Raw genomic sequence first — 16,277 nt, 5'->3', positions numbered from 1 at the left:
AGTTGATAGGCAAAATAAAATATATATTTTATAGTAATATTTAAATAGGTTAAATGTCTATTACCGTTGGAGATGCTCACAACAGTTTGTGTCATTGAACTCTTTAATTTGGTTAAATTAACATATATATAAAAACTAAATTAAGAGCAACAAAATGAGGAAATACAAAAAAGTAGATAGCTTGGGCCCGTTGTCAAAGACCTAAAAGTCAGGTTAGATCCGAAAGTCGGTACGTTGTATTCGTAGGACTCCTTTGCTCGTTGCATATGATTTTTTTTCATTATTTTATTTTTAACTATGAAATTAAATAATTCATAATCAAGTCATAAATAAGATTTATAACGAAAGATCTCTTCAATCATAATCAAAATAAAAATCGCACAATAAATCATAACTAAGTCCGAACCAACAATTACAAGCCAAGATTATAAAAATTATAATTAAACATACAATACACACTCAAAAGAGATATATTAAAAAAAAAAAAAGATTAATATCAATTGTACTGCGCAAAGCAAATTCCCAAACTTATTTAGACCCAAACCTAAATACCAGAACAATCTTATTTTGGAAAACATCACTTCATTTTCCTGATAGTAATACATTAACTAGTTTGTCCAAATTCAAAGAAGATGACCCATCAGGTCCACTAGCCTTTTCAGCCAATCTCTTCCACTCCATAGCCTTCTTCTTCATTTTCTTCCCCTTCTCTCCTTCCATCAACTCTCTAACCATCTTCTCCAGTCCATCTCTCTTCACATCATTATCAATGACCATCCCAACCTCCCACTCATCACAACTATATTTACAGTTAGTCTGCTGATCCCCAAAGAAAGGCCAGCATATCATTGGCACCCCGGCAGACAAGCTCTCAATATTCGAGTTCCATCCACAGTGAGTCAAAAACCCTCCAACTGAAGAGTGGTTTAGAACTTCCTCTTGCGGGCACCACCCTGCAATCATTCCCCTTTCCTTAATGTAATTATTGAATTCCGGTGACAAAGCCGCCTTGTCCCCAATCACCAAATCAGGCCTAATTACCCAAAGAAAGTAGTGATTTGAATTGGCAAGTCCCCATGCAAACTCAACTAAGTGTTGCATTGACATGACTGTTACACTCCCGAAATTCACATAAACAACTGAACCAGGTTGTTTAGCGTCAAGCCATTGGAGACACTCCGGTTCTTCTTTCCATAGATTGTATCCCAGAGACTCTAAGTGGTCTTGTTCTCTTGGGATGTGGTGGTTCAGAAGTAACTGTAGAGGACCCATGGTGTAAATATGGGAAAATATGGTTGAGAGAGCATTCAGAACATCTTGTTCTAATGCATCAAAAGTGTGAATGCCAAATGCTGAAGCTTGAGAAGCTGTCTCTGCTGATTCCATGGCTAAGTTGAATATATCATCATTTGGGTCTGTGGTTTGGAAAAATGTTGGAAGGTCTTTCAGACTAATGCCCTTCATTCCTGCGATCCAATCTATTTTGGTGTCTAAATACCCGTTTGTTAGATAACTTGCATCTGCATACCATACACAAGCAATATTATAGCTTCGACACAATTTTGAAAAAAAAAAATTAATGAAAACAATCTATTTGTTAGAAAATACCAAAAAAATTATATTTTTGCACCAAAATTAAAAGGAAAATGCTATCCCTAGATTAATTTATTGCCAATTTTTTACAAGACAAGAAGATCATAGATTCCATTGGTATTTATTATTTTAAGTCTAACTACCTACCTATCTAATTGTAAGAAAGTCATGCAATAAATTTGTTTATCTATAATATTATTCAAATTAAAATGATATGAAACAATAGTAATTTTCGAACTTTTCATATTTTAATTTATAAATATGAAAAAACAATTCAAAATGACTAGGTTTTCTCCCAATCTAAGATTTGGACTGGAATGTGTTGCCCAGATCCATAGAGTCCACCATAAGTTTTAGCTTGATGATTCAAACCGTTCATTTTGTAAAGTATTTCGTATATATTATCAATACAAAAAATTAGGTCAATTCGATAATAATAACATTTTTAATTTATCGCATTTTTCTATAAAAAAAAATGTCATAAGTATATTTTAAAAAATAAATAATTCATTTTTGTATAATAAATATGATAAATTAAACAAATTATAATTATTAAATTAATTTAATAAATATATATACTTTTTTGTGATATATATACCAAAAAAAACCTTACAAATTATTTTAATCATCAAAATAAATTTTTGTATTTGATATGATCTTATCTTCTCTTTGTTAGCAAAATTATTTAACGTAACAGCTTTCCCCATAGTCATGTTTACCGACTAGTTTCTTGATGTTGACGTAATGGTTTTGTTTGGAGTGTATTATATAAGTGTACGAGCAAGAAATAATCTTTCCCGTATAATCCTGTTGATTAAGTCCGCGCTCCTCCAAACGTCGTCGCTTTACTCCTTGAAAATGCAAACGTGAGCTAGCCGGCGGGTGTGCGCTGGATACTTCTCCGATGCCTAAGTCAGCAAAATAGACAAATAGACAAAAGCTCTGTATATTCGAGAATCAAAGTTATGTTGCCTCTCCATAGGTGATGTTATGAGCTTTTATAGGTTCCGCGTGGCACAATCCAAGTAGGACTCTTACTCCTCCATGTAGAGTCCTCATAGGAATCACCTTCCTGAAAGATAATACTTATCCTTTAACACCCCCCTCACTGCTTAAACCATGTGAGATGGTTCTACTACGGTTGGATGTCAATACGACCGAGATAACATGGCCATGCTAAAGCCGCAGACTAGACTGAGCTCCCACTAGCTCGGTTCTTTCTTTCACTACGTGCATCCCGGTTTGACATATTCCAACTGGGTTGTCTGAGACCGCACTAATCATATCGAGTTTGGACCGAGCTAACCAATAGCAAGGTTCTGAGGAAAGCTCAACATCAAGGTCCTAAATAGAAGCCAAAAATACCTCGGCTCAAGATGGTTCGACCGGGCTAACTGTCACCGCGCCGACCGTGGTGACCGAGCTAACCACCAAGCTCCTTCGGACCGAGCTATCTGCAAGGCTCCTTTGGACCGGACTAATTACAAGGCCCTTTTACTCATCCCTTCTTACTGTGGCCCACAGAATGACCCATTACCCAGCTTGGCCCAATTTATATATAAATTACCCTCTCAATTGTCCCTTAATTCCATCTGCGCAGCATGATAGGGATTACCTGTTACCAGTCGAGCTAAAAAACACTTTAGCCTTCCAACCGAGCTAAAAAACTTTAGCCTTCCAACCGAGCTAAATTTACATCGTGCTACAAATCTGTCCGGTCAAAACGTTTCTTCAGTCTCTATAACTGAACCGCTTCTTATTCTAAGGACACGTGGCACACCCTTATTGGCCCAGTGTAACTATCACGCCGCCCTCATACCTCGCGATATTTGAACAGTCCCGCCCAAAACTTGAGCTTTTCACCAAAACCCTACTTTTTGAATCATTTACTCGTACTATTCACCTTCTTCTCTCTCTCTCAGTCTCCATTCCTGCTTGACCCTGCATTTTGCTGAGTTCGTGTTTTCTGTTACCATTACTTTCATCTTTAGTACCCTCGCCTTGAACTGGTATGTTTGCTCAAACTGATTTCCTTTTTGTTGATTTCACACTTGTTTGCAACACATAATATGCGTATTTGTATGTTTTTTGCAAAACACATATTCCATCTTTGCTTCCATTTTTCTGGGAAAAATCCATGTAGTAGAACCTCGAATAATCTGAGAAACACTGATTTTGATCCAAAATTACATTTCAACCGAACTAAAAATTTGTTTGCCTCGGTTGTATGCCTAGCTGCACCTAACAACCGAGCTATAACTCCACACTATACTTGTAGTTTCCATAGGTTAGGTACCTTTAGCTTCATCTAACCGAGCAATCGAACCGAACTAGGTTTGCGCAATACCGTACTTAGAAAGCCTTAACCTCCAACCGAGCTACAACTTGGGGCTAAACCAGCTTCTTTAGTACAAACTGAACTAAGAATGCTGTCCCAAAGGCTCAATCGGGCTAAAAAGCCCCTTGCTCAAATTGAGCTAAAAACTGATAGCATCTTGTGTAGCCGAGCTAGGACTTTATTTATCTTGCCCTTGTTTTTTGTAGCACGGTCCTATGATCAGTGCTTAACACCTTTCTTTTTTACTTTGCAGACTTAGGTTGGCCAGGCACTCCTCTGATTGCTTAACCGAGCTACTAGGCGCCTTTTCTTGACCGAGCTAATCCCTCAGCTAATTTATTAATAATTTAATAATCAATGGGTAAATATAGGTTTTTAGTAAACTCACCAGGGACCATAGCCGAATTCCGTAAGGACTACCAAATTTCGGATGATGTCTACCTTTCACTAGCCAAACTAGACACCGTCCCATGGGAAAAACAAGGCTTTGTCCCTTTTAACGTTATTTCTATCGTAGAGTGCGGTCTACGATTTCCTGTACAACCCCTTCTTTGTGAATTCCTTAGACAAACCAAGCTCTGCCCTACCCAACTTTTCACCAATTCTTATCGCATAATAAGCGGTATTGTCGAGCTAAACCGCCGGGTTGGCCTTAATCTCGGTCTAGCCGAGCTCTTCCATTAATACTCCATAGGATCGGCCGAAGATGGCTGGGTTTACTATTTAAGAATAAGGCGCCGGCGTGAAAAAATAATAAAGAATACCCGGATAAAGACGTGAATGATGATGATTTCTTCTGGGTATCTAGAAACTTTGAGGACCAATAAGGCCAAATCCCTGGCCACAGAATAAATTGGAACAAGGGTGTACCAGGTAGGGTTACCTCGGTTTCATTGCATGCTTTTCTTTACTTCGGTTTTCAATTCCTGAACCGAACTAACTGTTGTCTTCCTTCATACAGATTTGAACATTCTCAAGTCCTAATACAGCTACCCCAACTTGAATGTTCTTCGCGCCGCGCTGCGATATCCAAACCAAAGCTGGACCGAGCTATTGAATTTTGAGCCGACCTACCGGTATAGTGGTAAACAAAAGACCAAGATAACTGACTTTTTGTTGGAAGCCTCTCCTGAACTGGACCCAACCTTGCCCCAAATCAATTTGATCCCTCTAACCGCTGAGCAAGAGATGGCCAAGAAACGTGCTGTAAGGGCCCTCCTGACCGAAACAAACCAGTTCGAGGTACCACCAGCCGGTCAGACACAGGAGACCGTGGTGGCCTGTAACGCCCTCAAAATAATAACAATAAACCCACCAGATAAGACATGCATTTACATTTAAACTAACCACATTCCTTTCATTCATTAGAATTCCGTTACATAAGTATTACATGTTAATCTCATAACAAAATGCCCTACGGGCTTACAGCTTTCCAAGTTAACACTTGGTTACAACAAAGGGTTCTAACTCGTTTACACATTAAGCCCTTGGCTTGAAATTACATGTAATAAATCAAAGTAAAACGACAAAACTATGCCCGCCACAAGCCTCCCAGCTATGTCCTTGGAGGTGGCATGCTTCCTGCACCTGAAAATGATATTCCCATATAGGGTGAGCCACAGCCCAGTAGAAATACACTAAACCAACCATGGACAATGACTAAAACATTAGCAATTGATAGTTGGTCAACACTGATACAGTCACATAAATAACATATTTATGTCAACGACTTACAAGTCCCAATTACTTTTCATTTTCCTTTTAACAACAGATAAGCATACTAGCTCTATCATCATTTCCACAGATATGTATAAAAACTATATCTCACATTCAGATAAGCATAAAAGCTATATCCACATTCTCAACAGATATGTATATCAACAATATCCACAGATAAGCATACAAGCTGTATCCACACTCTACAACAGATATGTATATCAACAATATCCACAGATAAGCATACAAGCTGTATCCACATTTCACTTCACAAAGATAAGCATATGAGCTCTATCTTCACTTCTCTAGACAAGCATATGAGCTCTGTCTACGGAGTACATCCCCTATCTCCTCCAAATACCTATCCGGTTTAGAGGTCCATCCCCTATCTTCCCCTAAACCGCGGAGTACATCCCCTATCTCCTCCTCTACACATAACGTATATAAACACATTGGTTCTATATACAATCACACAATACAAACAATTAATGTATTCTAGCAACTGTCAAGTTCCATAACACATTCCATTGATTAGTTTCAGTTTGCCTAATCAACATACATTGTCTACATCAATCACGACTATCCTCCACCGATAGCCCCAAGCAGTTATTTCTAAAACAGAAAATAAATGCGCAAATGGATATTCAATCAACATTTCATTTCCTCATTTCTCACCAATTAATTATCCCAATTAATTAAACAATGTAATTAGGCCATTTTCCATAATTACTATTTCAACCCTTAGGTCCCATTTTCTTCACTGATTCAACAATCATTCCATTTTTTTTCATGCTAAACATGCATCTAGGTTTATTATAAATAAAACCCCAACTTTTGTATAATTGCACAAAAGCCCCAAACTTTCACAAATTACCAAACCAAGCCCAACATCTCAAAATACCAAAATTTAAAGACAAAACCCATAGAGAGGAGTAGGTTATCCCTACCTCAAATTCGGAGTCCCAAAGGAGAAGACGACAAAACCCAACGTGCTCCAAAACCCGTGATTTTCAGATTAAAATGAAGCCCTCGACGATCAACAACTTTTTTGTAAAGGCCAAAGGTGAGTAAATCACTCCTACTAGATCAAAACCTAGAGAGAAGGTAGTATCTAGAGAGAAAGACTCAACAATGGTGTTTTTGGAAAAGTAAGAGAGAGAAGAAAAAGTGAAAAAGTGATTTGAAAAGTCACAATTTCGGGACTTAAACCCAGTCTTCCGCTCGAGCGTAAAACACCCCGCTCGAGCGGCCACTCACAGACTTACGCTCGAGCGGCCAACCTCCCGCTCGAGCGCAGAATGCACTCGCTCAGCACTTTTGCAGAACCAGACCTCCGCTCGAGCTCCCAACCCTACGCTCGAGCGTACAACACTGCACAACAAATACTGGATGGGTGTATTCCCCGCTCGAGCGCCAACACCTCCGCTCGAGCGGACAGGCCAAAAATCTGGGCAACTAGTTTTGGTTTCTAAACTCAACCAACCTGAAACAAACCCACCCAACACATCCCATAACTCAAATATGAAGAAAAAGGAATGTAAACACGATGATAACCAACTACCAACATCCACGGACACATGTCCGGATCACTGTACAACAAGGGTAAACCCGGGATCGCTATAACCTCCCCCCCTTAAAGAATTTCGTCCCCGAAATTAAGCATAAGTTTCTCAAAAACAAGTTTTTTTTTTTTTTAAAACAATGTTATATTTTAACATTTAACAATTCGACCCATTACCGGTCACCCCCTCCCTTTAACAAGAGGCTTTTCACAATATGTAAACAACATATGTACTTTCAACATGCATCAACATTATGCACTATCTTTCCAATTTCAACAATATATTCAACATATACCATGTTACAATCAACTTCCATATAAGGCAAGTTCCCAAAACATACTTCCAATAACCCAAACATTTTCAATGTTTCACAACTTAAGACATATATAAAAGCTCTTAAGTTCAACAAAATGCAAAATTTAACTACAAGATCACATATTAACAAACAAGTCCGGATATTTTTCTCGGACTCCCAACTCACGTTCCCAAGTGGCTTCCTCCACTCCGTGATGTTTCCACAAGACTTTCACCAAAGGAATGGTCTTGCCACGCAGGATCTGATCCCGCCTATCCAAGACCCGAACCGGTCTCTCCTCATACGAGGCATCTTCATCTACCTCTAAATCTGTCCAATCCAACACATGTGATGGATCTGGCTCATACTTCCGAAGCATACTCACATGAAACACGTCATGCACTCCGGACAACTGCGGCGGTAAGGCTAACCGATAAGCAACCTCACCAATCCTCTCAAGGATTTCAAAAGGACCAATAAATCGAGGGGATAACTTCCCACTATTCCCAAATCTCATCAAACCTCGCCTAGGTGATATCTTCAGAAAGACATGATCACCTACCTCAAACGCCAAAGGCCTCCTCCTACGGTCAGCATAAGATTTCTGCCGACTCTGGGCAGTAACAAGCCTCCTACGGATAAGCTCAACTTTCTCCGTCGTCTCCCTAACTAACTCCGGACCCAACAAAGGTGCATCACCCACCTCGGCCCAACAAACTGGAGACCTACACGGTCGGCCATACAAGGCCTCGAACGGTGCCATACCGATGCTAGACTGAAAACTATTGTTGTAGGCAAACTCTACCAATGGCAAGTGCCTCTCCCACGTCCCACTGAAGTCCAGGACACAACCCCGAAGCATATCCTCGAGGATCTGAATAGTACGCTCGGACTGCCCGTCAGTCTGAGGATGATAAGCCGTACTAAAGGTCAACTTAGTGCCCAAGGCACTCTGCAAACTCTGCCACAATCTAGCAGTAAAACGAGGATCTCTATCTGAGACGATCGTCACTGGGACCCCGTGCAATCTCACTACGTCCCGAATATACAAATCGGCAAGATGGTCTACCGAATCTCTCACGCGCATAGGAATAAAGTGCGCCGACTTAGTCAACCGGTCTACAACCACCCAAATAGCATCACTACCCCGCTGAGTCCTCGGAAGACCTACAACGAAGTCCATAGTGACATGCTCCCACTTCCACTCGGCAATAGGCAAGGGTTGCAACAAACCCGCTGGCCTCTGATGCTCGGCCTTCACTTGCTGGCAAGTAAGGCACTTCGATACGAAAACAGCCACATCTCTTTTCATACCCCGCCACCAAAACTGGCGACCCAAATCCTGATACATCTTAGTACCTCCCGGATGCACCGCAAGGCGCGAATGGTGAAACTCTCGGAGTACTTCCTCACGGCAAGACTCCGGTACAAACAAACGGTCTCGGTATCTCACACTCAAGTCGGGATACACCGTCAAACCCTTCTCAACTTTCCCACTGGAGATCTTCTCTCGGAGGGATTCTACCTCAAGGTCACCTCTCTGTGCCTCTAACACTCTAATCATAAGTGTAGGCTGCGCAACAACAGAAAACAAGGCCGCAGCCTCGACAGATTCGCCCAGTAGCAAATCAAACTCGCCAAGTGCTCCCAACATCACCCATTCCCGGATGGCTATACAAGCTACATCACTAATGGTCTTCCTACTAAGGGCATCGGCCACAACATTGGCCTTTCCCGGATGATAATGCAACTCAAAATCATAATCCTCGATGAACTCCATCCACCTCCTCTGCCTCAGATTCAAGTCTCTCTGTGTAAACAGATACTTCAAACTCTTATGATCCGAGAATACCTCGAACCTCTCACCATAAAGGTAGTGCCTCCAGATTTTCAAGGCAAAGATCACAGCTGCTAACTCTAGGTCATGTGTGGGGTAATTCTTCTCGTGTATTTTCAACTGACGTGAGCCATAAGCTACCACTTTTCCCTCTTGCATCAACACACAACCCAAACCCTCTCGTGAAGCATCACAATAAACCGCATAACCCAACCCTCTCTCCGGAATAATCAACACCGGAGCGGTGGTCAATCTAATTTTCAACTCTTGGAACGACTTTTCACAAGTCTCACTCCACACAAACTTGACTCCCTTTCGAGTCAGTCTAGTCAACGGTGACGCTAACCTGGAGAAATCTTTCACAAACCGACGGTAATACCCAGCTAATCCCAGAAAACTGCGGATCTCAAACACACTCTTAGGCTGTGCCCAATCTTGCACTGCCTCAACCTTGGATGTATCAACAGACACCCCTTCCCCGGATACCACGTGGCCTAAGAATTTGACTTCCCTCAGCCAGAACTCACACTTCCCAAACTTGGCATACAGCCTATGGGCTCTAAGTAACTCAAGCACCACTCTCAAGTGTTCCTCGTGCTCCTCCTTAGATGACGAATAGATAAGGATATCGTCCACAAAAACAACCACAAAGCGGTCTAAGAACTCCCGGAAAATCCGGTTCATCAAGTCCATAAAGACTGCCGGTGCATTGGTAAGCCCAAATGGCATCACCAGAAACTCATAATGGCCATACCGCGTACGGAATGCCGTCTTCGGAATATCTTCCTCCCTGACCCTCAACTGATGGTAACCCGATCTCAAGTCTACCTTAGAGAAACAACGGGAACCCTTCAACTGGTCAAACAAATCATCTATACGGGGCATAGGATACTTATTCTTAACCGTAGCCCGATTCAACTTCCGGTAGTCTATACACAATCTCAAGGCACCATCTTTCTTTTTAACAAAGAGGGCCGGTGCTCCCCACGGTGAAACACTAGGGCGAACAAAGCCCTTATCGAGCAATTCCTGGAGCTGAACTTTCAACTCAACCAACTCTGCTGGAGCAAAACGGTAAGGTGCCATAGAAATCGGCGCCGTGCCGGGCACTAAATCAATAGAGAACTCTATCTCTCGGTGAGGTGGCAAACTAACAAGATCTTCGGGAAAGACGTCCGAATACTCACAAACCACCCTCGGCAACACAATCTGTGTCTCAACACACTTACCACTCTCAAAGCTGGCAAGTAGACTACTAAGCTCACTTCGCCCTCGCGAATCATACCCCGGTGGTAAAACACTACCAACCCGGTCTCCCAAGAAATGGAACCACTCCCCGCTCAAGGTACACAATGTAACCCTCTGGCGGTAGCAATCAATAACAGCCCGGTATGACGATAACCAGTCCATACCCAAAATAACATCAAAACCCTTCATGGGCATGACAACAAACGGAAAAGGAAGCCTATAATCGGCGACCTCTATATCACATCCTCTAACACCCTGTTTCAGGATCAACTCACCACCCAAAGGCGATACCACACAAATAGGAGATGCTAACTGTGCTAACTCCAATTCCAAAACAGATGCAAATGCAGCAGATACAAAAGAATGAGATGCACCCGTGTCTATCAACACACTAGCAACTGAGTTGCAAAACAGAAAAGTACCTCTCACTACTGATGGTGCCGGTACTAAATCCTGCGCGGTAACAGCATACACGCGCCCCGTAGGCCCCTGGTCTACCTGCTCACCTCTCGGAGCAAAAGACTGCTGCACAGACTGGGATGACGAAGCTCCCGGATTAGCCCTCGAGGCCTGCACAGACTGAGCTGGCTGAAAACCCTGCGTCTGCCTAGAACCAGACGCTCCCGAAGTGGCACTCAACTGTGGGCAAAACCTCTTCATGTGCCCAGGTTGTCCACACTGATAACAAGTCAAGAGCTGCCCCCTGCCCAAACTCTGACTCTGCGGTCTAGCTGAAGAAGAAGCAGCTTTCTGACCCCCACCCTTCTGCGGGCAAACAGATACCTTGTGACCCAGCTGGCCACACTTGTAACAAGTGAATTCCCCCTGACTGCCTCTCCCGGAGCCTACACTCGGCACTGGAAAGGTCGATCTAGAGACTGCACCCTGAGACTGCTGAGGGTTATAACCCCTCTGCCTCCTACCATCACTCTGACTATCCTGGCTCCTCTTGGAGCCTCTCTGACCCTCATCCTCCTCCTGCATCATAAGCTCCATATGAGCTGCAGCATCCACTAGGTGTCTATACTCTCGAATATAAGACCCACCAATTCTCAACTTGAGGCCCCGCCTCAACTTCCGCTCAAACTCATAGCAACGGCGTTCCTCAGACGCTACCAGTTCAGGTGCAAACCTGGACAAACTGGTAAAAGTAGCCTCAAACTCGGCCACTGACAAGCCCTGCTGATTAAGCCGGCTAAACTGATCCCTCAGCTTCTCCCTAGCTGCTGCTGATAAAAACCTCTCCTGAAAAGCATTTACAAACGCCTCCCAAGTACCACCAACACGAGCTTTCTCGTACTTCCACCATTGACCCGCATCTCCCTTTAGTTGGAAGGATGCCAAGGTCACTTTCAGTGCTCCGTCCTCGATGCCAAGCATCTCAAACGTCTTCGTTGTCTGTTCGAGCCATTCATCTGCCTTAAGCGGCTCTTTAGGATCCCCGATAAACTCGTCCGGATTACACCGAAAGAACTCCCTCTTCAAGAAGGAAGGCCCTGTCTCAGCTGCCTGATTCCCAGCTCTAAGAATACCCAAAGCTCCTGCTATCTCTCTGGCCAAGGCACCCATAGCCTGCTGACCTACTGGCTCGGCCACATTGGCCTGCCCAACTCCCTCCTGCACTGCCGGAATCTCACCCTGTAACGGTACTTCCTGCCTCGCAGGTCTACCACGCCTAGCACCTCTTCCTCGTCCTGACATCCTAATAAAGGCAACACAGAACGTTAGCACATTCCTAAGTGTGCCGAAACTAAACACTCACGTCCTAATGCATGGACAACTGTAATTCACTCCACATAAGCACATAAACACATAAGCACTTACGAACTTCATTTCCGGATAATGATAGTCCCGAGACGTTACTAGAGTTCCGGTTAGAAACAGCATTGATCAAGTGCTTTTCCAACAAGACTCCCAGAAACTCAAGGATCCAATCAACATCCTAGAAATTAAATCCCATACCCACATAGTCACAGAAGCATGTTATCAATTGAGCACATAGCATATGATACTACATCTAAGTCTCTATCAAGCGAGACAAACCCATTGTGATCCTAATCACTTCCCACGTACCCAAAGTATTCGAACCCGGTACGCTCTGATACCAAGTTGTAACGCCCTCAAAATAATAACAATAAACCCACCAGATAAGACATGCATTTACATTTAAACTAACCACATTCCTTTCATTCATTAGAATTCCGTTACATAAGTATTACATGTTAATCTCATAACAAAATGCCCTACGGGCTTACAGCTTTCCAAGTTAACACTTGGTTACAACAAAGGGTTCTAACTCGTTTACACATTAAGCCCTTGGCTTGAAATTACATGTAATAAATCAAAGTAAAACGACAAAACTATGCCCGCCACAAGCCTCCCAGCTATGTCCTTGGAGGTGGCATGCTTCCTGCACCTGAAAATGATATTCCCATATAGGGTGAGCCACAGCCCAGTAGAAATACACTAAACCAACCATGGACAATGACTAAAACATTAGCAATTGATAGTTGGTCAACACTGATACAGTCACATAAATAACATATTTATGTCAACGACTTACAAGTCCCAATTACTTTTCATTTTCCTTTTAACAACAGATAAGCATACTAGCTCTATCATCATTTCCACAGATATGTATAAAAACTATATCTCACATTCAGATAAGCATAAAAGCTATATCCACATTCTCAACAGATATGTATATCAACAATATCCACAGATAAGCATACAAGCTGTATCCACACTCTACAACAGATATGTATATCAACAATATCCACAGATAAGCATACAAGCTGTATCCACATTTCACTTCACAAAGATAAGCATATGAGCTCTATCTTCACTTCTCTAGACAAGCATATGAGCTCTGTCTACGGAGTACATCCCCTATCTCCTCCAAATACCTATCCGGTTTAGAGGTCCATCCCCTATCTTCCCCTAAACCGCGGAGTACATCCCCTATCTCCTCCTCTACACATAACGTATATAAACACATTGGTTCTATATACAATCACACAATACAAACAATTAATGTATTCTAGCAACTGTCAAGTTCCATAACACATTCCATTGATTAGTTTCAGTTTGCCTAATCAACATACATTGTCTACATCAATCACGACTATCCTCCACCGATAGCCCCAAGCAGTTATTTCTAAAACAGAAAATAAATGCGCAAATGGATATTCAATCAACATTTCATTTCCTCATTTCTCACCAATTAATTATCCCAATTAATTAAACAATGTAATTAGGCCATTTTCCATAATTACTATTTCAACCCTTAGGTCCCATTTTCTTCACTGATTCAGCAATCATTCCATTTTTTTTCATGCTAAACATGCATCTAGGTTTATTATAAATAAAACCCCAACTTTTGTATAATTGCACAAAAGCCCCAAACTTTCACAAATTACCAAACCAAGCCCAACATCTCAAAATACCAAAATTTAAAGACAAAACCCATAGAGAGGAGTAGGTTATCCCTACCTCAAATTCGGAGTCCCAAAGGAGAAGACGACAAAACCCAACGTGCTCCAAAACCCGTGATTTTCAGATTAAAATGAAGCCCTCGACGATCAACAACTTTTTTGTAAAGGCCAAAGGTGAGTAAATCACTCCTACTAGATCAAAACCTAGAGAGAAGGTAGTATCTAGAGAGAAAGACTCAACAATGGTGTTTTTGGAAAAGTAAGAGAGAGAAGAGAAAGTGAAAAAGTGATTTGAAAAGTCACAATTTCGGGACTTAAACCCAGTCTTCCGCTCGAGCGTAAAACACCCCGCTCGAGCGGCCACTCACAGACTTACGCTCGAGCGGCCAACCTCCCGCTCGAGCGCAGAATGCACTCGCTCAGCACTTTTGCAGAACCAGACCTCCGCTCGAGCTCCCAACCCTACGCTCGAGCGTACAACACTGCACAACAAATACTGGATGGGTGTATTCCCCGCTCGAGCGCCAACACCTCCGCTCGAGCGGACAGGCCAAAAATCTGGGCAACTAGTTTTGGTTTCTAAACTCAACCAACCTGAAACAAACCCACCCAACACATCCCATAACTCAAATATGAAGAAAAAGGAATGTAAACACGATGATAACCAACTACCAACATCCACGGACACATGTCCGGATCACTGTACAACAAGGGTAAACCCGGGATCGCTATATGGCCCTTCCATCCCATCAACCCTCATCATCTCGTTCAAACAAGCGTACTCGGACTTCCGTAACCGAGCCACGCCTTGTTGATGAAGAAGATACCATCTGTAATGACCCTGACCTCTAATTAATGTTATTTCGCACTTAGTTATGCCTTGTAGAATATTAGGATGGATTTGGGATTTATTTGCATGTGTATTGCATCATTTACGTGTTTCTATCTGTTTGCCATAAAATGATCTGTTCATGTCTTTGACTTTAAACTGCGAATTGAAGGCTTTATCGGCGTTCGAACCAGAAATTGACTTGTGTTATGTGCTAATTAGGATTTATAGAGTTTTATGGTAGGTTTAATTAAAAATTGATTTGGTATGATTAAATTGGATTAAATAACATTAAATTACACTAGTTTGAATTATTACACTTGTGCCACTTAGTGGCTTGATTTGGAGACCAACCTTATTACACTTTGAAACATATTTCCTCAGCTAATTTCCTTGTCAAAACCGACTAGAGAGAGAGAAGGAGAGGTAGGAGATTGATCTTATCTAGAGATTTTGCTTGGAATTGGGAGAATTGAAGATTAGCTTGCATATTTGAGCTTTTAGACTTGAAATTCAAGGTTTAAGGTAGGAGATTTCCCTTTCAATTGTGAATTTAAGTTTCATTCTTGCATGGTTCATGGAAGATTAGAGTTTAAAGTCTAGATTTAGCTCAAGGTGTGGTTTTGGGAGTCCATCCACGCATGCATACATAAATTTCCATGCTTTGAGTTTGAATTCTAAGATTTCTTCCATGCATGTGTTAATTTCACTCGCATTGTGGTCATTCAACTTGTTTTCCATCAAATTATTAAGTTTAGTTATGTTTTGGAAGGTTTGATTTCAAGGGGGGTCCTTGCATGTTGTATTCATAGCATATTCATGGAGTTCGTGTTGATTTTGCACAATTGGGTTGCTCTTGGGCCATGATTTCTTGAATTGAAGCTTTAAACATGTTGTTTTATGGGTTACTAAGTGTTTTCCAAAGATTTGGCCCAGAAAAATGAGTTTTGGGTGGTTGGAGGTCGAGTTTCATGCTTGGAGGTCAATCTGGATTTTTCAGAAATTTGACCCACGCTCGAGCGAGGACTTTCACGCTCGAGCGTGAAGCCTGAGTACATGCACTTCCGCTCGAGCGGCGAAAGCCACGCTTGAACGTAAAATGCATATACCCAGAAGTTCTTGTGTTTTGCAGTCCGCTCGAGTGAGGGAATCTATGCTCGAGCGAGGGTCTGAGTCTCACGCTTGAGCGGAGGTCGAGCGTCCGTCAAGCGTGAAAATCGCACATCCACCATTTTTGTCATGGTTTACAGTCCGCTCGAGCGAGGAAGTCCACGCTCGAGCGGAGCTTCCTTATCTGCATGTCCGCTCGAGCGAGTAAATCCACGATCGAGCGTGGACCCTATTTTCAGCAAATTTTGAGAAATATTTTCCAATGCATTTTTGTATCCTCATTCCATCCTAGGCATTCCTAGGCCATGTTGGAGA

The 16,277-nt window shown here is 42.2% G+C and overlaps 1 protein-coding gene across 1 annotated transcript in view; it reads right to left on the bottom strand.

The window, feature by feature from the left end:
• Nucleotides 1–335: 335 nt before the first annotated feature.
• LOC114283763 (7-deoxyloganetin glucosyltransferase) overlaps nucleotides 336–16,277 on the bottom strand; it is a 39,448-nt gene continuing 23,506 nt past the window's right edge. The window contains exon 2 of the mRNA XM_028226639.2: nucleotides 336–1,520. Within this exon, the coding sequence (XP_028082440.2) occupies nucleotides 583–1,520 (938 nt within the window). The 3' untranslated portion in view covers nucleotides 336–582. The remainder of the gene's footprint in view (nucleotides 1,521–16,277) is intronic.

This window comes from Camellia sinensis, chromosome 12 (assembly GCF_055761805.1).
Source record: "Camellia sinensis isolate YWXY chromosome 12, ASM5576180v1, whole genome shotgun sequence".
Taxonomy (NCBI): Eukaryota; Viridiplantae; Streptophyta; class Magnoliopsida; order Ericales; family Theaceae; genus Camellia; species Camellia sinensis.
Note: the sequence above shows the minus strand (reverse complement) of the source record. Positions and strands in the feature narration are given on the sequence as shown.